Source organism: Polyodon spathula, chromosome 10, assembly GCF_017654505.1.
Source record: "Polyodon spathula isolate WHYD16114869_AA chromosome 10, ASM1765450v1, whole genome shotgun sequence".
NCBI classification, from domain to species: domain Eukaryota; kingdom Metazoa; phylum Chordata; class Actinopteri; order Acipenseriformes; family Polyodontidae; genus Polyodon; species Polyodon spathula.
In genome coordinates, this window is record NC_054543.1 from 23,526,553 (window position 1) to 23,550,241 (window position 23,689).

A 23,689-nucleotide genomic window follows, 5' to 3' on the forward strand; every position below is an offset into this window, starting at 1 on the left:
CCCTTACTCTGAGTAACTTGTCAAGTTTTAAAAATAATGCCCTGTGTGTTTGTAACAAAAAAGACACTTATTTCTCAATGCCTGTATATCACAATGGGCAGTGACAATAACATTCACCTGGCCTTGCAAGAATAGTTTTGCATAGCATTTTCATTGTAGAAGATAAACACATAAACTGTTGTTAGCTATAAAACACAAACTGTTATGTTATGTACTTTATTGTTAAATTGAGATGCACACAAACATGTCCACGTAGGGGCTCACTTGTGTTACATGGTGTACACACAATAGAGTCTTTAAAGGGTTGACAGTTTAGAGAGAGCAGCTCTGTTGTGGCTGCATTAATGCACACTACACCATTGCCACCTGTAACCCTTTTTCTATTTTCATTTGATTTCTTGCAGATACAGAAAAAGAGGTTCTTGATGGAGAGAAAACCTAACTGTGGGGAAGGGTTAAAAAAAAAAAAAAATCAGAACCCTTTAAAATAAGAGCAGTGTACACTTTTGTTGAAGATTCTCCTGAGCAAATTTTGTGACAATTGGGCAAGCGGTTTGTTCGATTACATGCTAAAATCCCACAGTGGATGAAACTGAAGCTGGATGACTGTATGACTTCAAACACCCAGTAACACTCACTTATATTAGCTCTTTAGACACAATCAAAATGAACAGCAGCAGCTACTCCCTTCCCACGATGGTGCCCAACAGCTCATTGCTGGACAGCATGTCACTCTCTCACAGCACAGGGGGTAGCTGCAGCAGGAGTGACGGGAAGGCGCTGCTGATCAGCAAGCCCTTCAGGTGCTCCGAGTGTGGCCGCTCCTTCGCCCAGCTGACCGGACTGGAGTTGCACGAGATGTCACACGTGGCGGAGCGGCCGTACCCTTGCGAGCTGTGTGGCAAGACCTTCGCCCAGACCTCGGCTCTCACCAAGCACCAGCGCGTGCACACCGGCGAAAAGCCCTACCCGTGCCTCGTGTGTGGCAAGTGCTTCGCCCTCTCTTCCGGGCTGGTGCTGCATAAGAGGATCCACACGGGCGAGCGGCCCCACACCTGCCCCGTCTGCAGCAAGACCTTCATCTCCTCCTCCCACCTGGCCCTGCACCTGCGCTCCCACACCGGTGAGCGCAAGTACAAGTGCAGCGTGTGCAGCAAGCTCTTCCTGCAGTCCTCCCACCTGGTGCGGCATCGGGCCATCCACACGGGGGAGAAACCGTTCCGGTGCCCCGAGTGTGGGAAGGGGCGTCCCACCTCAAGACGCACCGGTGCCTGCACACGGGCGAGAAGCCCTTCCCATGCACGCAGTGTGACAAGGCCTTCACACAGAAGGCAGGTCTCATCATGCACCAGCGTCTGCACATGGGCGAGAGGCCCTTCAAGTGCGACAGGTGTGGCAAAAGCTTCCGCTCGTCCGCCCACCTGCTTTCCCACCAGGCCCTGGAGTCTGGTGAGCGCAACTTCAAGTGTGCCCAGTGCGAAAAGGCCTTCAAGTCGGCCTCCTCCCTCAAGCAGCACCTGAAGACTCACGATACTAGCGAGACATTCCACTGCGAGGTGTGCCAACGCTCCTTCGCGCGTTCCTCATACCTGGAGCTCCACATGCGCACCCACAGTGGCGAGCGGCCCTACCACTGCATGGTCTGCAACAAGACTTACGCCAAGATGACCACCTTCGAGCACCACTGCAAGAGGCACCAGCAGCAGGACCAGGAAAAGGATGAGGAGGAGAAAGAAGAGGAGGAAGAGGAGCCCCCACCACTGCTCTCACCACCTCAGTCTGTCAAGACCAGGGCCAGTGCCAAGGGGAAAGCCAAGAAGGGCAAGTGAACACGGCTGCATACCCTGACAGTGCAGCAGGGGTGATATCCTTAATACAAAGTCATTGTATACCAGACATCAGACTCATCTTTATTAGAGTTGTGGACACCACAAGAGAGGATTCACGACGGGAATGGAGTAGCTTCTCAGATAACTAAAGCTTCTACAGCACAGCTGCAGTGGTATCCAGGGGGACAGAAAGTGTTCAGGTGCACGTAACCTGTGTAGAAATTAAAATGAAACCGATCTCCCATTCCTTAGCACTTTGAAGTCAAAATTACTATTTTTGCTGTACACTCAAGCAATATGAAAATATGAGTAAAAGATGAATGAGGCAGTAGGACAGAATTTCACCTTGCATTTCCGGCTGTTTCAACACACATATGTTTTACCAACTAAGAATAACAGCACTTTCAGAGTTCCATCCCCCAATTTTATGTGAGCATAAGTATTAGGACATTTGGCTCACAGGTGTTTCTAGTTGATCAGGTGTTTCCTGTTGCATTGATTGTTCACACATAAAAGAGCTGTGAATATATAGTCTCAGTTCTATCCTTTGCTTTTGCTTTTGGAGTCTGCGTTTGGTGTCAGTACGCATAATCCAACATGAAGACCAGGCAGCTGTCTATGAAATAAAAGCAACCGATTTGGATCCTAAAAGAAAAGAGGAACTCAATTAGAACTATAGCACAAAAGTTGGACAAAGCCAAATCAACAGTTTGGAATGTCCTGAAAAAGAAAGAAACCATTGGTGTCAAAATCTACTTCAGACTGGTTAAAGAAGAATACAATCAATGTTCTGGAATGACCTACTCAAAGTCCTGATCTAAATACGACTGAGAATTTTTGGTATGTTGAAGAAGGCTGTGCACAAGAGAAGTCCTCAGAATTTGAATGAACTGAAATAATTTGTCATTGAAGAATGGTCAAAAATCACTAAAGATGCATGCCAAAAGCTCATTGACAAATATCCTAATAATTTAAAAGAGGTTATTGCTAAAGGTGCCTCACCTAGCTAGTAATTTCATTTTCCTTGTCAGGGTATGCATACTTTTGAGTTTGCATTTTTTGAGTTTTGCTGAAAATTGCTAAAAATAAATAATTGTAGACATCTATTTAGAAAAATTTCTAGAAATTATACATTTCCATGGGATATATATATATATATATATATATATATATATATATATATATATATATATATATATATATATATATATACCGTATTACTTCAATTTAGCGCTGCAGCGTTTATAATTGATCAAAATGATTGCGGCCCGTAAGAGGGCGGCCTTTATTAATAATACTATGATTTTCAAATGCTGCAATATTTTAATACATGATTTATGATATTTTAGAAGTATCACAGTAGCCTACCTGTATGTAGCAGCATGTGTAGCCAACCTACTTAGACTACAGTACATTTATTGGTGATAATTACAGAGAGCCTATTAGGTGGAAGTTGGAAGGTCAGGGGAGTACTGTACCAGCGAATCAGGAGTGTGCATTGGCTGTTAAGGGGCAGAACAATGCTGGTGTGGCAGTTAAAAGAGTGAGACGTAGATGTTTTTTTCTGCATCAAAAAATGCCTCAGAATATTAGCTTGATGTGTGTAAAAACTACAATATAACCTACTCTTATTTTTTTTTTCTCACTGTAACTTGCTTGTTTGTAATTTCTTTGCTAGAGAAAACAAAACTAAATCTTCTCATAGCGCATTATTTTTGCAGCGTTTATTTTAAATTGATCAAAATTTATACGAGGGCAGCCTTTATTAATAATACTATGTTTAGAAATGCTGCAATATTTGATTATATGATTTAAGGCATTTTAGAAGCGCCGCTGTGGGAGGCTTTGCCTGTGTACTACTGTGTGTTTTGGGGTTTGTATACAGTACATTTTCTGACAGTTAACGAGAGCCTATTAGGTGGGAGTTGGGAGGTCAGGGGAGTACTGTACCAGCAAATCAGGAGTGTGTATTGGTTGTTATTGGGTAGGACAAGAAGAGGAGAGCGATAGTTGAGTGTGATGCAGTTGTTTTTTTAACCAAAAATACTACCTCTGAATATCGGTTTGAAACTAAATCTTTTAAAACTAAAACTAAAACTAAAATATATCTTACCCGTTTTTTTTTTCTCACTGTAATTTACCTGCTTGTTTTGTAATTTTTCTGTAAGAAAAATTGTTTTTCAGAAAGCAGAAACACACCCAATAAACTAACCAAACCAGAAATAAACTAGTAATACTTAATGCAGAATTTCAATACTTAAGTATTAAGTTGTTTCTTACTCGTTTAAGATGTTTCATTGGTGTTTTTTCCATTTAAAAAACTGCACTGATAACGATTTGGAGTAAATACTGTAGCTTTGAGAATCTAACCCAATGTGACAGGTTTGCAAGAAGAGTCACCAAATCAACCAATCACAACATTTATCTCAACATGAAACTCAAACTCAAAAAGAGACGTCACAATTAAAGCGTGAACACAGAATATTCTGTAAACAAATACAAACTGGAGGTTGTTTTCTGTGATCCCGTTACCAGAACAACAAGGATAACCCTCAGTATACTCTTAAATATTACCATGCTGAGTTTATGACTTCTATTTGAAAAGCAGTCTGTAGAGTTTGAACTCAAATCTACTGTTAAACCTGGGGCTCAATTAATTAATTGTTTTCGGCACTATTATAAGGGAGGATGCTGAAAGAGTAAAATCACTTGTTTTAAACAGGCGGTTGTAAGGGTTGACCTCAGTCATGTAAAAATCAAGTTCAGCTATATGGAAATAGTTAGTTTCCTCTCCATTCTATGATCTATAATACCTGAGGTGAACCTCCACAGACAACTGACAAAACATGGATAATGACTCCATGGTGAAACTTGTAAAGAACCGCATAACAGTCTCGCATTTTGATTGGTCCATGTCTGTCACCTTTCAATTCAAAGATGGCCACTAAACATCGTTATGGGATACACTCCTGCCTATTGGTAGGTGTCACTGAGCTCCTATATCAAAGCTGCCGATAGGCCCCCTCCCCCCAGTGACTCCCTCAATACCACCTCCCGAGGGTATTTAACCATCACGCAGGGGGAGGAGCATCCTCTTTCGCTTCTCACATTGGTAAGGTAAGACCTCTATGTTGCAATGAGCCCTCTTTTTCTTCTAAAAAGTGCTGCATAAGCTACTGCTAGTTCCCCTGCACTTTGTGCTGAAAGCTGGCCATCGCCGCTTTTCCTGGAGTAAGCAGTTTAAACATTTGTAGCCTTTTTATTCTATTTCTGACTGTCAGCACCTGCGCGCTCAGTGTGTCAGGCTGCTTCTTTCTGTCTGTCTGTCTTAGTACGGTAAGTATTATTGTTAAGAATTGTGTGTGTCTTTCACCCTTTCTTGCTTTGTAGCTACGCGTCCCCCTGCTTGCACAGAGGACTAGCCGCACCGTGGCTGCTTCAGCCAGGCCAGCCGTATACTCCTCACCGAGGCTTTTCTCCCTGTTGAGTTGAGACGTACACGGGCTGTGAGGGCCTTGACCTCTGATGTAGGTCGCTCAATCTACAGTGTGCTCTCCCCCATCTGTCCAGTAATATTTTAACAGTTTTTTGTATTTAAAAACTGTTTGTATTACTGTGTGTGTAAGTCAATCGCCCGCCGCGGCTTCAGCCCTGTCCTCCTGTTGTACGCTACGCGCTGCTCAGTCATGTGACCCCGTGGTCAGGGTAGGCATCGTGCACAGCTGCCCCGTGTTTAATACTGAGGTGCGTAAGACCCTGCCCGTGCTACTTCGGTGCGCTCGGTGTGCACGGTGCATCTGTGCATGCAGTACTTAGTGCAAGCAGTGCACACGGTGCACATTATACCTGGTGCACGGTATCTGGCGTTAGTGTGGGAACGCAGTGCTGCACAGTACTCTGCGCATGGCGCTCGGGTTGCACGGTGCACACAGTGCTTCACCACTGCTTCAGAACTAGCGCAACAGTGCCTCGTTGCCTCTACCTGTAGACGGTGATCCACTCCGCTGTAGGCCACACGCTGCCCCAGTCGTGTGACTGCACACAGTCCAGGCTAGACACCCCTGTCCAGCCCTATCCTGTCTTACTCTTTTTCTGTGTAACAGCCCGCATCGCTTTGCGATTGCAGCCTACTTAAACCTCACAGTGCTCGCTCTGCTATTGCACTTTAAAAGAAAGAGATGTGTGATCCTCTATCGGACCCCGGCTCTGTGGCGTTTCGCTGTAGAGTTGACTCTGCTGTACTCTCAGCTGCCTACTCGGCGCGTCATTTTAAATTGGGTGTGTGTCTATATGTGTTTTCTTTACTGCCTTGCAGTGAAAATGTTGTATGGTTTCTAGCGGGATCCAGCTTTGCTGCACCCGTTGTTCTGTTGCATACGTCGGCTTGGTCAGCCCGCCTGTATGTATGTGTATTTGTTTCTTTCTGCTGTGCAGTTAGAAATAGGTAATAATAAGTGTGATTCTTCCATGGGAACCCAGCTCTGCTGTCTCCCGCTGTTGAGTTGAATCCGCCAGCTTGTGTCAGCCCGCCGTGGTGACTGCTTTTACTCTCACAATTGCTGTTGTGTATATGTGTTTTTCTTTACTGCCTTGCAGTTTAAAGAGAAAAAGTAGCGGCGTGACTCCTGGAACGGGACCCAGCTCTGCTGTGTTCCCATTGTTGAGTCGAATCCGACAGGTTGTTCAAGCCCGCCCACTCGGTGCTACCGTGGTGACTGTTATTTTACCCTCACAATTGCTATTGTGTGTGTATATATGTTTTTCATTACTGCCTTGCAGTTTGAAAAGAAAAAGCAGTAGCAGCGTGATTCCTAGCTCTGCAGGGTCCCGCTGTTGAGTTGAATCAGCAGGCTTCTTTTAGCCTGCCTATTGGCGTGCTTGGTCAGCCGCCTGGCATGGGGAATGTGTCACTTTGTTCCTGCATAACACACTGCAGCTCCTTGAGCCTGTGCTCTACTCTGGCACAGGCTATGCGCTGCCACGTGGTGTGATTGCACGAGGACCAAGACCAGGTTATCGCCGCCCTGCACCATGGTGCAGTATCGTGTGCTTCTGACTGCAGTCACTAAAGCTATATATCCACCCCGGTGTAAGCTATGCGCTCCCCCGGGTTGTGTTGACTTCACATCCATGCCTCGGTGCTTTGCGCCGCAGCATGTTTATAACACTCAGTGTCCCCAGTGCTTGTTGCACCAGTAGTGTATTCTACATCACTTAGTGCCCTTGGTGTGTCTGCACCTTTGGGGCCTAAGTGCTTCAATACACACCTGAGCCGTATGGTGGCTTGCCAGGCCATTGGCTTCTTACCCCCGCACGTTTTAAGTGCATGGATGCCACCCTTGCTTCCTTGCAGCGGCAAGTGATCAGGGTGATGGATAGCCTGTATAACTGGTTGATCTGCCCAGTTGCAGGAAGGAGCGGTGGCCCACACAACTATTTGTGATTAAGCATCTGGTTGAGACTGGGTCTCCCCTTAACGATGCTATAGCCAATTAATAGTAAGCTCACCTGTCGGACGACAGAGTAGCAGCTCTCTAGCACCAACTCTCCCTGTTTCAATGGTGCCCCTTGGCTTGTGCCGTAGCAATATCAGCATCGGGATGGGTTTATTGCGCATGCGTTCCATCTGCATCCCAAGTGTGACAGGCACCGTTGGCTGACAGTGTGTCTTGCTTGCTATGGTTCTGGCCCCTGAAAAGGACCACTGGTCAGACTTTGGGCTGTCAGATGCGGTCGTGGGTACGCTGCAGAATGCTAGGGCGCATTCCACTAGGTCATTGTATGCCTATAAGTGGAAATGTTTTCAAGATTGATGCCGTACTAACGGTCATGATCCAACCTCCTGTCCCATGCCCACCATCTTGCAGTTTCTGCAAGATCTGCTTGAGGCTGGTAGATCACCTTCCACACTGAAGGTTTACCTAGCTGCTATTTCTGCTTGACATGCCCTCAATGACTCAGTGTCCCCGGGCGAGCATTTTTTGGCTACCCAATTTCTCTGAGGCGCACAGCGATTACACCCTCCTAGGAGGGCCACTCTCCCTGAATGGAGCCTTTTTGTACTGGAGGCTCTCATGCAGACCCTGTTTGAGCCTATATATGCCATCGAGTTGAAGCATCTGTCCATGAAGACAGCCTTCCTCTTGGCTATCACCTCCGCAAAGAGGGTTAGTGAGCTGCAGGCGCTATCTGTTCATAGCTTCTGTATGCGTATATGGGATGATGGTAGCAGAGTGTTACTGCGTGCAAACCCTGCTTTATACAGTACTGTTATGCGGTTCCATCCCAAAATCCGGGCCTGTGTCATACCTTCTCATATCGCTGAAACCAAACACATCTGCATTGTAATCATGTATACAGTACAACTGATATCTCGCAGGATAGTAGTTACTAATCAGACCAAAACTAGACCCTCTGCTGCTCAGTAATTTGTTGCCTGTTTTAGCACACTGCACAGACTGGTAAATCCATCTGTGACATATGTGAGCAGGAGGATGACGGGAAATGTAGTTCTGAGAGGTCCATCAGGTACATGAGAAGCCATCTTGAGGCAGGGAATGCAATATAAAAGTTTAAAAGCGGTCAAAATGTAAAAATAAAATAAAAATTATAGCTATATACACACCTTACATAAACAGTTGTAGAAACATGGCAACACAATATAATAACAATGTATAATAAAATGTACCCTTTAAAGTTAATCGAATTCTGATATTAGCAACTGCATGCCGCTTATTGACAACTTTATTACTAGTTGCCAGTGCTACAGTGCTACATTGAGGCATATACTTCATGCAGTGTTTATAAAAACACTGACTTAGCAACTGTGTATTTATGGCGGACTGTAGCAGAATTGTGGCTTTGAAACGGCTACGAAGCTGCATGAAAAATTGAGATGGATTTACAGCGGGAGGTAGTACATTGTAAATATACAACATTGGACAATTTCTTGTTTGAGACACTAAGGAAAAATTCAATTAAGAGTTTATTCGAGAATGACTTTAAAAAATCTGTATCTGAACAAATGAATCAGACTTTAACATGATTTACAAAAAGCACATTCATTCACTCGACATCTTTACCACACAATGTCAGCACCATTATCACCTGCAGTTGCTTATTTGATCAATGACCTATATCAGTTCTGCGGTAGGACTACAGAAGAACTTAGAATACGAACCGCATGGGGACTTCAGTGTGTCCTAGCTGAATGGAAGGGGCAGACATTTTTTCTTAATGAGACTTTATTTTAATTATGCAACTGCGTGGTTTGAGGGAACACTGATAGGAAAATGACACAAGACAGGACTGATCACTATAACTGCTAAGAAGGAATGAGGCTGGCATTTTGAGCTATAAAAACAGCTATTTTTGCTCAGTTGTATTTAGTCATCTCTGTTATTGTATGCTCCAGTTTTATTTTCATGGGTCCTATATGATCTATAGTATTTGGATGCTGTGCTAGAAAGACGAAAAGTAATTGTCAAAATTTCTGTTCTTGGTAGAAGCCAGAGTTTCTCCATCATTGTGTTACCAATGAAAGGTAAACAGCATTGATGTCATTCTTTTTAAAAGAACGACTTTCTCAGTACAATTGAGGATCATTTGTACATTAGGAAAATAACATAAAACTATACTTTGGATTTAAAACATTGATTAAAACCAGCAATTCCAGGGGTGTTATTAAGATGAGGTCATTACACCCTGACTACCCTTAGGGGTGTGATTATCTCATGTTGACCACCCTCTGTCCTGTATTATTACTTACTCAGACTTTCTCTTCTTCCTGGATCTTCCGTAGCACTTCCTAAAGCAAAACATGCAAATTTTAACCATAACTAAGGTAACAGCAATCACTATGACAACCAAAAGGCCAATCACGTCCAGGCAGTGGTACTGGATCCAGTTGAGGTCGTGAGCTGCCAGTCTCAGATGCTCTGCTCCCTTGTGTCTCATCACAAACTCTGTCCAATGAACTGCCAGGTCCAGGGGTTCTATAGGTCGGTCCTTGTGCGCTGCAGACAGTCTCATCATGTTCTCTTTGTAGCTACATGAAGAAAAAAGCAAGTAGCAACAAATGATGCGTAAAAAAGATGCACAGTAACAAAAGAAGGGAGGAAGGAAGGAACACCGACTACTGTGTTAGTCTTGACTTAGCCCTCATGTACAGTACCATGGTTAACCATCAGACCATGTATGTTTCACATAGAATCAGTGGGATCCTTTAAGACCAAACTTGACAAAGTATTGAGATCAATCAACTACTAGGAACTGGACAAGTTTAAATGGGCCAAATGGTGTGGGCTTGTTTGTAATTATTTTAATGTTTATGATCGGACGTCACAGATCAGTCACTGTTACACCAGGAGTGAGTAAGCAATGATGGTCAGCAATGGTTTACTGAATGTCTGGGAAGTAAGGAAATGTACAGGGTGCTAAAACCATGAGCTACCATCTAACTCGGCATTGCAGCAGGAAAAATAGGCTATGCTTGTCAAATATAAAGTTTGGAAAACAATTTCAGCAGCCAAACAAAATATCTGTATACAAACGAGCGGGAGAACCTGTTCTTTCAAAGCTGTGTTAATCGCACATTTATCTACCAAAAATACTATTCTGCAATAGAACAAGGTTTTTGAGTCATGAACCTTAATTTTTTTTATGATATTTCATATATTACAACAACAACAAAAACAGCAAAAAGGGGGTCATGAGTTTTTTTTTTTTTTTTTTTTAATTATGTCTCTATTTTCCATTAATGACTGGGAGAAATTAGTAAAATTAATCTATTCATGAAAGCAAACAGGAGTACCCATACTAATTATTGAGACTGGTGCCACTTTATGTGTGTAGATTGATATATAAATACAGAAAATGTCAATGAAATTCATGGTTAAACTTATTTTAATATAAGCATTTCCCAGATATTTAATTCAGACTGTTGTCTGTGTGGCATGTGGTGTGATTGGGTTGTTAACAAAAATTCCAGTACATTCTTAACCAGGTCTACTTCAAAGCTTGTTGATTAGACCAAGGCACAGGCCAAAAACTGTGTTAACTCTTTGAAGCTCGCCTTCCAAAATGCTGTCAGATTGTTTAGTCTCCTAAGCTGTCATAAAACTTTCCAAGCCAAGTTACAGTGTTATCATTTTTAATTACATAACTTGTGGACACAAGTTTAATGGTTATTTTAAGTAAGTTTCCCAATATATCTGAAGTGTTTATTGTGTTTTAAATGAATATTATAAACTAATAACTTTAAATATTATCCTTTGATTGTACTATGATGTGTTTTATATGCTTGTAATCATAATTTTGTAAAGAGAATTAAACTGAAATGCATATGCTTCTCTAATGAATGTAACTAAAGTTATATTGAATAGGAGGTTTAAATGATAAATGTAAAATCCTTTGATATCGAAATAGGTGGATACATTCCATTTCTAACACACCTTTTTTGTGTGACATGCAACTGCCTATGAAATACTGTGAACCAATGGAAGGACCGACAAGGACTTGTTTACAGTACAAGCGAACACCTATTCATTGTTATTTAAACTCAAAATAAGGATTTTCGCCCTCTCTGGATTCGCTCTTGCTCGCTGGATTCACTCTTGCTCTCTGGATTCGTTCTTGCTCGCTGGATTCACTTTCTTCAAAACATCTAAATCGCTCTCAACTCATCAAACTCTGAAGTTCTTCAACGAAGATGAAATGATGTAATCTTCAAAGCTGTCCTGAAGAAGATGGGCTCCCTCCGGAATGACGAAAGCTTTTGCCTACAGACTTCACGGCGATACTGCACTGCGCTGCTGCACAACTAACTTTTACAGAGAGGATGACCGTGTTAAGAAGACTTTGTTTTAAACATCGCACCAACAGAATAAGCATCAAACTTATATTGTGTTTACAAGTAACTGAACTGAAGCCATGCTATTTATATTGTCACAATACGTAATGTGCGTATATTCATTTCATTTGAAATACTTAAACATACATATTAATTGTTAATCTCTTTTCATCATAAATCTAGGGATAATTAAGCCAGAATCGCTAGTTCTTATTGAGGTATTGTGTTTATTATGGTTAATAAGTACATTATGAGCTATAATGTGTATTTTATTTAATGGTAATGGCGAGGACACAGTTGTGACATAAATCCTAGATATACAATGTAAATATGCACGACAAAAAAAAAAACGAAATAAATTAAATGACAAACATTTGGAGTAGAAGTCTTTCTCAGTGTCTTCAATACCTCTATTTTGTCATTGAATGTACTAACGTTTTTAGTAGGTTTTGTTTTAGCACTGCTTTTCCAGAGATGTCTTACCTCTTGTCGTTGATGACGGTGTTGAGTGCATCCAGCAGGCTCTGTGATGTCATGTCGTGGATGCTGAGGACCACGCCCACTCCCCGGGATGCCATGCGCTGCACGTTATCAGCTTGGTCTCCAAACAGAGGCAGCATCACCATGGGAACGCCATTGCAGATTCCTTCGTAGATTCCATGTGTCCCACCATGCGTCATGAAGGCACGGGCTTTGGGATGTGCTGGAGAGGGGTTAGCACAGGGAGGGGCGTAAGGATACCAGAGAGAAGGGCCAGGGCTAAGATTTTCAACGTCTTCATTTTAAAGTGATTGCAGCTAACTAAATCATTCCATCGATATTACCTGTCCTGCACTTCCATTAGATATGCATGTCTCCAATGTGCACTCTTATTGTGAACATACATTTTTTGATACTACATTGTGTTAAACAAATCTGTTAACAAGCCATGCTTTCACCCTGGAGAGTGAAATTGTCCCCACCCCTACAATGCCTACTTTCCTTTCATTAACCATCCATCTGCTGCCCCTATTGACAGCCATTCTTTTGGCCAAGAACATGACCCAGAATACGTTGCTATTTGCTATGGTGAGCTGACCTAGGAAGTGAAACAGTAACATGCTTCCTGAAAATAAGGCATGGAAACTGAGAACTTTATTTAATTTAATAATACATATGTTACTGTTTTAGCAGAAATGCAAAAATAAATAATCCATGACATAAACCAAATGGGGCAAGGTCTGCTTTATTCATATAATAAATACTAAATATTGTTATTGATTCAAGCCTGAGTTGCCATAGTTTGATATATAAATAATAAAAGCAGCACAACCAAACACTGCTGGACTCTATCCAGCATCTCAGTCAGGTAGGAGTGGAGAAGAACAGTCAGTCATTGTCACAATGAGAACTACAAACATTAACCTACTTTTGTTGTCATTAAGTGGAGTTGAGGCTCCATGGTTAAACTGGTTTTATTCAAAGTTTGCTTCTACTGTTGAATGATTGTCATATTTTAATTCAATGTCTATTTTACACTTAGATTCAATAGTAATATTAACCACAACTGCACAGCAATTTTCTAGAAAGGCAGAGGCAAAATTCCCTTCTAAGTTTAGAGTGCCCATTTTCAAGCATGTGAAAACTATAAAAATACTGTGGTAAACTCAAAATCGAACCTTTCTGTAATATCCGGTAGATTTCCATATGCTAATCAATACTGGAGTTAATAGAGTACTGTGGCAATGTTGCCCCAACGTGGGGCACACGTTGGCCATCTGCCCCACGCAATACGCAGAGGGGGAAGTAATGCCTGAGTGGGAGGAGCACGTGCATCCAGCACCCAGACGGGGGGTCCGTGAACGTCCAGTGCCCAGACGGGGGGAACGTGAGTCTCCAGCACCCAGATGGGGACCGCGGGAATCCAAAGCTTTTTCCCCCTCCACCAGCAGATAAAGAATGCCTGCTGTTTCCACCTCCACCAGCAGAGGAAGAAAGCCTGCTGTCCCCATCTCCACCAGCAGAGGAAGAATGTCTGCTGGTTTCGCCCCTTGCAAGTGAGAGAGAGCCGCACCAGTCCCCTGCAAGTGAGGGAGAGCCGCACCAGTCCCCTGCAAGTGGGGGAGAGCCGCACCAGTCCCCTATAGCAAGAGTAGACTACATGCCGCTCCCACCTCCATCGCCAGGAGACTACACGCTGCTCCCACCTCCATCTCCAGGAGACTACACGCTGCTCCCACCTCCATCTCCAGGAACAGGGCAGCAGGAGCTGCCTCTGCCTCCACCACCTCCACAGTCAGGAGCAGAGTAGCAGGAGCTGCTGTTTCTTTAATCATTAAATGCTGAGCGCAAACAAGCACTCAGCTTCACCAAAACTCCACGCCTCTCTGTCTGTTCTGTGTTGGTCCCTGTTTCTGGTCTGACATCACCCACTAAAGCCATCTTTGTGATAAGTACACATAGCTAGCAAAGTAATTCCAGTAAATCTTCCCTGATCTGCATCTCTTTCAACGCTGTGTTACAGAGTGGGAATGCTGATAGGACTCTTACCCAGAAGATCATTCTGTGGCAGCCACTTCATGAGCTTGATGTTCGCAGAGAGGTTTCCAGGTGTGGGTCCAGTGAGGCGCCATATAACCTGCAGGAAGAAACAGGCAGGCATCCGGATAACAGGTTGAAAATCCAGTCCATCTTTACTGCCCCCTGAAGAGAAGTGCTAACCAAGCTCCTGACCCCGTCGATTGGGCTGCACCTTGGAGTGTGCAGGTCAGAGGGGTCCATGAGTAAAAATAAAAAGCAGTCACCCCTTCGGTCCCTGTGTTCATAACTCTATCAATCCCCATAAAATGCACACAAACAGCTTTGAAAAAATGACATAAAAAAATTGTGACAGAATGGGATATAAAAGTCTTGCAGTTTTTCCCCATGCTTTTCCCCAGGTTATACTATACATTTACCATACCTCTCTGCTTTACAATGCTTTACCGTGCTTTGCTATGCTTTTGAAATGGAAAACATTTATTATGGTGTTGCCCTTGAAGTGTTTGTTCCCAAATTTTGATTCACTCATTTTAAATTAACTTTGTTGTGCAGGAGAGAGTTTCTCATCTACACATATTACCCCCCCCCCCCCCCCCCCCCCCCCAAAAAAAAAAGTAATTCACTTCAGGACTAGCAGTAACTCTAAAAAAAAAAAATTGTGTATATACACACACACACACACACACACACACACACACTTACTGGAACTCAAAACACAGGGTAAATGCAACAGCTGAAGGTTATACAAAATATCAAAGCCAGACACCACAAGAAGTGAACAGGCTTTGAAAGTTAATTGTGACATAATTGTATTACAATTGTTATTTACAATAGATTTTTCTTAACTTTGTCTGACATTTTTGCCGGAGGTCGAAACAAAAAGCTCTGAACTCATAACAATGCACAATAAATAACCGCATTACTTTATTACAACTATATATAAATATATGAATCACCCCAATAACCTTTCATTCACTATTTTAAAGCACGCCACAATGCACTTTGGTTCCCTACCTTTATATATAATTTGCTGCCATAGCTGCCAATCTGAAAAGGGCGCTTTTTAAAAATAATTACTGATTGATGATATCTGTGAAAATATACAGCTTTATTTTACCTGTTTTCATAATACTTTTTTTCAGATTCAGTGTCTGTTGATGTAAATTACGCATTGCCATTAACTACAGTTGTGTTTATCAGAACATAATCTTAGAATGACTGTGACGGAAACATGAGTTCTGGTGATGAATCTTCCTACCGACCTGTGAGGGCGCTAAAGAACAAGAGGAGAAGTATCTGGAAGGGCTGACAGTTCGATTCCGGGTCAGGGAAGTGGGTCAGCCTGGAAAGAAGCGAGACTCTGTTATAAGACCGTATTGATTTGAAAGGTAAACAAGAGGCAGCTGCAAGTAATAAGGCAGCTGCAATCGTTTACCTCGATATCATGCGGGATTACATATAGGGGCCAGGGTAAGAGGAGCTCTCAGTAAAAGAAAAGAAAGAGTGTTGTGTGTTGTTTGTGTCTGTGTAAATAACTGTCTGTGTTTTCACCACTAGACAGCTAAACGCACAAATCCGGAGCTGTCGCGAGGGTCAGCACGAACCTGTTCACCACTGCACCAACCGTCACGAATTACCCGTGTCTTCACCACCGCACATGCACGTCTGCACTCACCCAGGACTGGTGACCGTGTGTTTGTTTTGTTCGGGACTGTGCCCTGTTATTTCTATCCCCAGGCTTTACACATTGTTGTGTATAGCCGGGGATTTATTACTTGACGGTCACCAGACCTGGATTACAAATAAAAGCACTTTTTTCACTGGATATCGTTGTCTGTTTATCACTACTGCACCGCATCACTGCGACATATGTTCCCCTTACCAACCACTTTGCCACAACGTCAATGACACATTTTAATAACCCTTAGAACATATGCCATGGCAAGAAACATGTTTTACATTATGATACAACACAAAGCTTTCCACTGCTAGTATTTTAAGTTTTTATCTCCAATTAACCATCCAGCCTTGCTAATATCACTCAAATTCTTAATCACACATTTACAGATTCTTAAAAATGTACCTTAAAACCCTCTTTGGTGAAATATTTTCCTATTAGCCTTTATTAAAATGTGTCATTGTCATTCTAAGATTATGTTCTGATAAACACAATTATAGTTAATGCAAAAATACAGGTAATATAGGTAAGAAATATAGATAACCCTTTACACAGTTGAACAGTGAACTTTCCTACCTTCTGTGGGATCTTGCCCAGGGCCTCCGCAAACTGGTTGACCTTCTTCAGTGGCATCTCTGAAATCATGGAGCCCAGAGTGAAGACCACAAAGCCGTGCTCTCCGGAGCTGTTCACAAACTCCTCCAGCTCCTGTGGAGCGGAACATAAGCCAGATTAGCGATGCAGCATTTCCATTTGCCATTGGGACCTGAAATCAGTCCAGTTCGTCTCCATCAGCAGACAAAGCTCTATCTGGTTCAAAATGAGACTCTTGTCACTCGCTGGGAGAAATCGTTCTTTCCAACTCATCTATCTGATGGAGGAAGTCACCCAAGCGAGCGTTCGATGTTTAGTGGTTGGTGTTAGTACTATACTGCAAAAGAGAACTACCAGGGTCTACCTGGTCTTGAACTACCAGGCTAATACTGGAGGGAGGTCAATACAGTGGGAAATATACAGCAATGTGATGTAGGTGATGTTTGGTCTCTGTGTAATTGTGGATGGAACTAGTTGTAAACAGGACTACCCTGTTTAACAAGAACAATATGAGATTGAGTTTTACCCTAACTAGTTTCATTGATTGGGCACATGTCTAAAACATACTGAACCTCAATAAAGGGCTATTAGTCACGTTTGTCTTTTCTGTGAGTATAAGCACAAGAACACCTGCGCTAGCGTACATGGCAGCAAGGAGGCAGCTAGTTCTTTTTCGTGCTGCCGTAGGTGACGCTAAAAACTGCAGCTGAAAGCAGACAGCGCAGCTAGCTCGACATAACTAGTAACACCAATGAGGAAATAGAGACTGATATAAACTCCACTGGAGACGGTCAACCAGTTGAACTTTATAGGGCATTTTATAGTATCAGCAAATGCCTCAATCTGGGTAATACCGTTGTCACCCGAAATAAGTTAGCCGTGAAATAAGTTAGTGTTAGCCTTTTTGAGCCTTCCTGCGCACGCGCTAATTTTAGAATTTTAAAGGCAAGGTTAAGCCGTCTCAATTTTCTGTCGGTAAACTTTAATTCAGAAAATTGTTTTACTTTTAAAAATGTTGTCAGGATCTTTATTAAAGTTACGTTATATGTAGTTGAAATTGAAAACACATTGTTATAATATTAATAACACTTTTTATTGTATCATGCTGTATTTTATTTAATAACAGCGGTTAAAGCTACTACAAAGACGTGGTAGTGTGATGTGCGATTTATTTTTATTTGCAATTATATTTGTGTTAAATCGTTATAATAACACTTTAAATAATATGACAGTATCTATTATTTAACACACCCAGTTTAAACAATCATCATTTTAAGTTTGTAATCGCCGGATATTTACATTATAGGTTTTCTTTATACAAATATTACCGAAAGAGAAATAAATACGATATTCTGTATATTGGTTACTACATATCAGAAACAATTAAGCATTAAGATTTATTTTTATGTGCAATTAGATTACAGCTGTCAAGTCACAAACCACTCCCATCTATAATGTATACTGCCCAGGCCCACCCCAAAAAAGGCGCAAAATCTAAAACAATTTATTTTTATAAAATATACATAAAACAAATCCAGACTACATCACAAGCATCGATCTGTAAGTACTGCACTCTAATTTATCATTCATAATACGGGTGTGTGTATATACACGTCCATATATATGAAGTCTGCGTGTTTATTGGTATGGTATTGTAGCGTTTTGTGCTATGGAGGTGAGACAGACTCGGGGGAGACCAGATGAGGTTCCACGTACTTTTATTTATTTTTTTAATAACACAACGGAACCCTGTTTGGGCCGGGGTTCACGCCAAAATAATAAACGGCTGTATCTCTCTCTTTTACACTGCACTCTGCTTCGTCGATAAGCACTCAGTCAGTTCTCCGTCAGTTCTCCGCTCAGACATTCACCCGCGTTCTCCCACTCGCGGCCCTGCTGTCCCACCCGTACCCCCCCCCCCCTTCTACTTATAGCCTCCGGGGGAACCGCCCACTGCGCGCACACACACACTCACGCAGACATACATTAACGGCGTGCCCCGTACCCTCACAATACATGGAACCTTAGCGGGACGTGACAAACAAGACAAACACAACGCCCAGGATGCTGCTTTTCTGTATGTATTAAAACAGGTTTAGATATTCCCACACGTAGACTTGATTAAAACGTCAAAAACAGTATTCTCGTATCAATATGTGTTTGTACCCACTTCCCCACAACATTTATTTATAAAAAAAAAAAAAAAAAAAAAAACAACCGAGCATTTTACCGCGAAAATAACTTAGTTAAACTTGAGCCTACATAGAATAAACGCTTATATTTGCTTAAGTCACATCATGATACGACACAACATTTTTTAACTGAAATAAACATTTGGCATGTAGTGATTTTACCTCTGCATAAACATAAATTATACTGACAAAATAATGTTTTTAAAATATTTATTTTTGTTAAAAACTCCACTGCACATCCAAACACAGCGAGCGCTTTACTTTAAATAAAATATATTTATACAAAAACTTAAACGTACATTTACACTTCGATAAATAAGATGACAAATGTTACTTTTTTAAAAAGAAAAATAATGTCAGCAGTACACTTCGATAAATATGATGTCAAAAGTTACATTTTTAAACAAAAAAATACAGTCTAGTGCAATACCTGTTTTTGTTTCTTAAAAAAAATACAAATGGCATATGGAAAATCTTGGATAAATCTCCACAGAACCTTGCCTTTAAGTTCTAAAATTCGCGCGTGTGCAGAAAGGCTCAAAAAGGCAAACCCTAACTTATTTCCTGTGACACCATTGTTTCAGTGGAGTATAGGTTGATCCAGATCCACCCTGACTGATATGTTAACAAAGGCCCTTCATGTCTTGTTAATGTTTAGCTAACATTAACCCCAGGTTGATCACTGAAATGGGTTTCAAGTTGTTTAAAAGCAATTGAAATTTGAGTTCAGATTCAGGTTCAGGTTATTTTTATAGTTAATCAACATTAACTAAACCATTATAAAATATGATCTGTGAATTTAACAATAAATACTATAATTAGTAAGATGAGATGTGAGGAGAGTGGAATTGCAGAGCAGAATACAAAACAGGCATCCGGGCTGTGCAAAGAAGCTGAACTTTGAAGGGGGTGTCACATTGGCTCTGACAAAATAGACAAGAATACAAGTAAGAGTCCTTTTGAGTTTTGTGGAGTTGTGATTACACCACATTTAAACTTGTCCAGTGCTGAACTTGACACAGGGAAGCGCACGAGATAAGCCTTGTACAGCTGTCTTAACATAGCAATTTCCTTAAACAGAGCTCTTTACTTCTACTGGCTTACTACACATACTAAATAATGTGAATAGTTAGAAATGTATACAATTATAAACGCCTGCCCTAACAGTACCAATAGCGTATAAGGTGACCATTCCTCAAAGACTTTCCTTGATTCCTAAATCATCTGTAACAATGTTCAGCCCTGCAATGTATGTTTATCTTTTCGTTCATTAAAAAATAGAAATCATTAAACAATACCCTCAATTGCTTGTGATAAAGAAAAAAACATTGCGTGAAGGGCGTCTGTTTTAAACCTTTGAAGGTTATTCAATTTTCAAATTCCTGGCTAGTGAACGAGCCATCGAATACAGCCCTAGTTTGAGCACTTTCCCTAAACATCACCCCCCTCTCTAAAGGCAAAGGTGGTTTAGAACTTAAACCCACAAGCTGTGTACAAAATAAGCTTCTTATCTTGATTTCCTTTTCATTTTGCACAAGGAGATTAGATTGAAGAACTGTTCAACTCACCACAGGCAGAGAATTCTGCACCCCGCAGTTGATTCCTCCGATCAGAACCATGTTAGGCATCAGCGGCCTCGGAAACTCCAGAGTGAAATCCAATCTTAGTAACCACACAGAGGCGCGGCTCATCATTTCCACCACTGTGATGTCCCTCTGAAGAAATCTAGATGCAATATCATCAAATGTATAATAAACAAACTTACAAAATAAAGGCTCCAACAGACTGACAAGGAAATTCATCCCTCGCTGTGCAAACGTCATCCGGTCAGTGTTCCGTGTGAAAAATCTTGGGACGTAGGATGGCGGACTCGGACACTGGGTAGCCGTGAATTCCAAGCCGCAAGGTGTCCCACGTAACATGTAGACTGAGGGAAGGGAGAGATACTCAGCCACAATGGCTCCAGTTGGAATTACAGGGTCTGTGAAAACAGCGTCAAACTCCTGCTCTTTCAAGTACTGCATCAGTTCTGTGTTGTACAGCAGGCTTTCGCTGGTAGACCTTGTGAAATTGGATATAATTTGAAGCCACGTAACAACTGAGCTTATTTTTTCAAGAAAGGGTTTCCGGTCAAACATGGCCTCTTTCTGGCTTTGATGTAGCATCTTCACATACTCTTGAGTGTAAGGCACAGCAAAGGTCTTGGTGGTGCAATGGTTTGAAGGCCCCAACAGCAAGCTGGCCTCTGGAATAACAACCACCACTTGGTGTCCTTTTCGTCCCAGTTCCTCAACCACCACCTTCATACTGATCCAGTGACTGCCATCCATCGGCACGACCAGCAGCTTCCCTCCCTGCACAGAATCCAGGGATCTCAGGAAGAGGAGAGTCAGCAATCCCCCAGCCAGGCACTGTCCCGATCCTTGAGGAAGGGCCATTCTGTGAAGAAACACTCTATCTGCCTTTGTGTAGAAATGAGTGGAGCAGTGTGCACTGCTGCTTATCTGAACAAATCTTGTACCCAACAGACTTTCAAGGACAAACAGTTTAATTATTAACCTGCATTTTGCTAATCACCAACGTCGGTGTCACGCAAAAACCTTGTATGTCCAAAAAAATTAAATTCTCAGAAACAGAGAACACAAAACTCTGAGGACTTACAAGGTTATTACACAAAAGTTCATATACAAGGTAGTTCATTTTCTGAAAGGTTTAAAAGGACAAAATTTAATCGAATTCATTTTAAAATGTGCTGTATTATTTCATCATTAAACTGAATCTCTAATCACCTCTTATAGTTACAGTAATTAAACTCTTCTGCAATTCACCTAAGTAAAATTTACAGTATTAACCACACAAATAAACATTAATTAATTTTGAAAATAATCAAAAAATCCAAGGTACTTTCGTTAATTGAGAGTTTAATAAAGGGGAGAGTTTTATCACGTTTGTCATGGGTTTCTATTGGTTTAATTTGCTGTCATTCACAAGAAATAGCCAACCACTGTTTACAAATTATGTAAACAGTAGTTAATTGCCCTGTAATGTTAACGTTAGCTAGCTGCTATGAAAATTATATTCCCTCTCTCGTTTTAGTTAGCTAGCAACAAGTTGACTTAATTTGTTTAAAAAGTCAGTTTAGCTTGACACAAGTTAGGTAAGGTTGTGTTAACTCAAACGTTAGCGTTATTATCAAAATAAAATAAATGTAGTGTTTTATGCAAGACGCGATGGGCGGGAGTTATTTATTTATTTATAATATAGCTTCTCAGACACACCTAGAAAACTCTGCAGGCAAATGTTTTCAGTATTTATAATTCTAGTTTTAAAAATGTTATATTCAAAATCTTGATATTTGTTGTCGCTAATATGATCAAATCTAAAAACTTTTAGCCACATGATTCTACTTCCTCCCGCTAGTCTCCCTTTCCTTGATTTATGATCTTGAACTTCAGTACGAATAAAAATGTATAAAGCATAATTTCCAGAAATACTTCCAGTTTTCTGATCCTTAACTTGTCAATGTACTAGCCAATATCTTGTATCTCCCAATATAACGTGTTAAATATACTTATACATTAAAATTCACACTTAACTGATAAGAAATATAAATGACATAGGAAGTATACATTATTTGTACATTGTGAAGAAGTATAATTAAAATAATAGGAAGGACTTGCCTTAATTTAACTTTGCTGTCACTTTAGCCCTTGGAATTCTGCTTGAATGTTGACACACAAGGTTTTTGCAAGACAGTGATAGCCAATTGACATACAAGGTTTGTAGATCACATGGGGTTTTGAACCAACTTTATTAGTTGTTAAGTTATGAGACATTTACAGTACATAGAGCTGGATGAGAACTTTCATTGCATGTAAAAAAAAAAAAAAAAAAAAAAAAAAAAGATAAAGAATGGACATACAAGATTTTTGCATGACACCAACGATACACAAGTTGTCACCTGTATGCAGGTGTATGAAATGAGCTAGCTGAACTTCGCAAAGAAACATACAATACATTGCTGACAGCAAGCCTACTACTAAAGTGTTAGAAAGTATATCCTTTTACAGCTATCTATTTAGTAAAAATAGTAGTGAACTACAGAAATAATAAAAATACCATGAAGGATGCTTATCAGGAGCGATGTATAAAATACCGACTTGTCTGTCCTTTTATGAAATATAGGAGGGATCAAACACTTCAGGGTGCTTAGACACTTCATAAGACAAGTTTCATTCATGACTTTTCCTGGCAAGCTTGTGCTTTCAGCATTTGGCTGTAATTGGTTAATCCACCAACTGTACCGTGCGGCAGCCAGAAATAAAACGCTCTGGATTCGATTCGATGATCAGCGTCACCGCAGTACTAGCGGTATCATCCCACGCTGATCTGTCCCGCACCACGTGAAAGCAATGGCAGCGATACAGACGGCAAAATACCTCTTGTGCTGCACCTGTCCCGGGCTTTACACTACTACAAGAACACAATGAGTCAGTAGCTGAGCCGGGATTTGAACCTGGGACCTCCAGTTTATAAGCCTGTTTCTTTAAAGTCAATTTGCTCTAAAGATTCTTATCAGTTGAGCCACCTGTTTATGCTTGTGCTGGACTGTAATAAGCCTTACGTCCTGTATGCACGCACATAGCCCCTGAACTAAAGTGCATGACCTCAGACCTCACATCTCCACGGCAACTTCACTACACACGGGATGAAAAATTGACATTCGAAATTGGCATTGACTTGTTTTAGTCATCAGACAGCTGACACCGTCTTCCTAGTTTGAAAACATTAGCTTTCAGATGCATACATGCAGTAACAAATACAGCTGATGCTGAGCGAAGCAACTCACTGTATAATCTTGTCCTGACAGAAGACATACTGGAAGAGCTAGTGTTCCTTTATTTCAATCTTGATATAATTTTTTTAAATGCATTGTTTTCTTAGTTGTTTTTTAATTTTTTAGATTTTTTTACTTATACTAGTATTTTGATAGCCAGTATGAGAGAAAAACCCAATACAACTGCAC

The 23,689-nt window shown here is 41.2% G+C and overlaps 2 protein-coding genes across 2 annotated transcripts; one reads left to right on the forward strand and one right to left on the reverse strand.

The window, feature by feature from the left end:
* Window positions 1-666: 666 nt before the first annotated feature.
* LOC121321926 (zinc finger protein 501-like) lies at window positions 667-1,829 on the forward strand. Its single transcript, XM_041261319.1, has 2 exons — window positions 667-1,281; window positions 1,329-1,829. The coding sequence occupies exons 1-2, from the start codon at window positions 667-669 to the stop codon at window positions 1,827-1,829; spliced, it is 1,116 nt and encodes a 371-aa protein (XP_041117253.1).
* Window positions 1,830-8,801: 6,972 nt separating this feature from the next.
* On the reverse strand, window positions 8,802-21,187 carry LOC121322356 (UDP-glucuronosyltransferase 1-6-like). Its single transcript, XM_041262203.1, has 5 exons — window positions 20,232-21,187; window positions 16,454-16,585; window positions 14,209-14,296; window positions 12,163-12,382; window positions 8,802-9,876 (listed from the first exon to the last, which is right to left on the reverse strand). The coding sequence occupies exons 1-5, from the start codon at window positions 21,099-21,101 to the stop codon at window positions 9,594-9,596; spliced, it is 1,593 nt and encodes a 530-aa protein (XP_041118137.1). The 5' UTR covers window positions 21,102-21,187; the 3' UTR covers window positions 8,802-9,593.
* Window positions 21,188-23,689: the final 2,502 nt, after the last annotated feature.

Excerpts from the sequence above, each read along its gene's own strand:
- LOC121321926 (XM_041261319.1), top strand. The coding sequence starts at position 667 with ATGAACAGCAGCAGCTACTCCCTTCCCACGATGGTGCCCAACAGCTCA. Across the intron at positions 1,282-1,328 it reads GCACCGGTGCCTGCACACGG|AAGGCAGGTCTCATCATGCA; the intron begins GCGAGAAGCCCT and ends GCCTTCACACAG.
- LOC121322356 (XM_041262203.1), bottom strand. The coding sequence starts at position 21,101 with ATGGCCCTTCCTCAAGGATCGGGACAGTGCCTGGCTGGGGGATTGCTG. Across the intron at positions 14,297-16,453 it reads TGGGCAAGATCCCACAGAAG|GTTATATGGCGCCTCACTGG; the intron begins GTAGGAAAGTTC and ends TTCTTCCTGCAG. Across the intron at positions 9,877-12,162 it reads ACCGTCATCAACGACAAGAG|CTACAAAGAGAACATGATGA; the intron begins GTAAGACATCTC and ends TTCTTCATGTAG.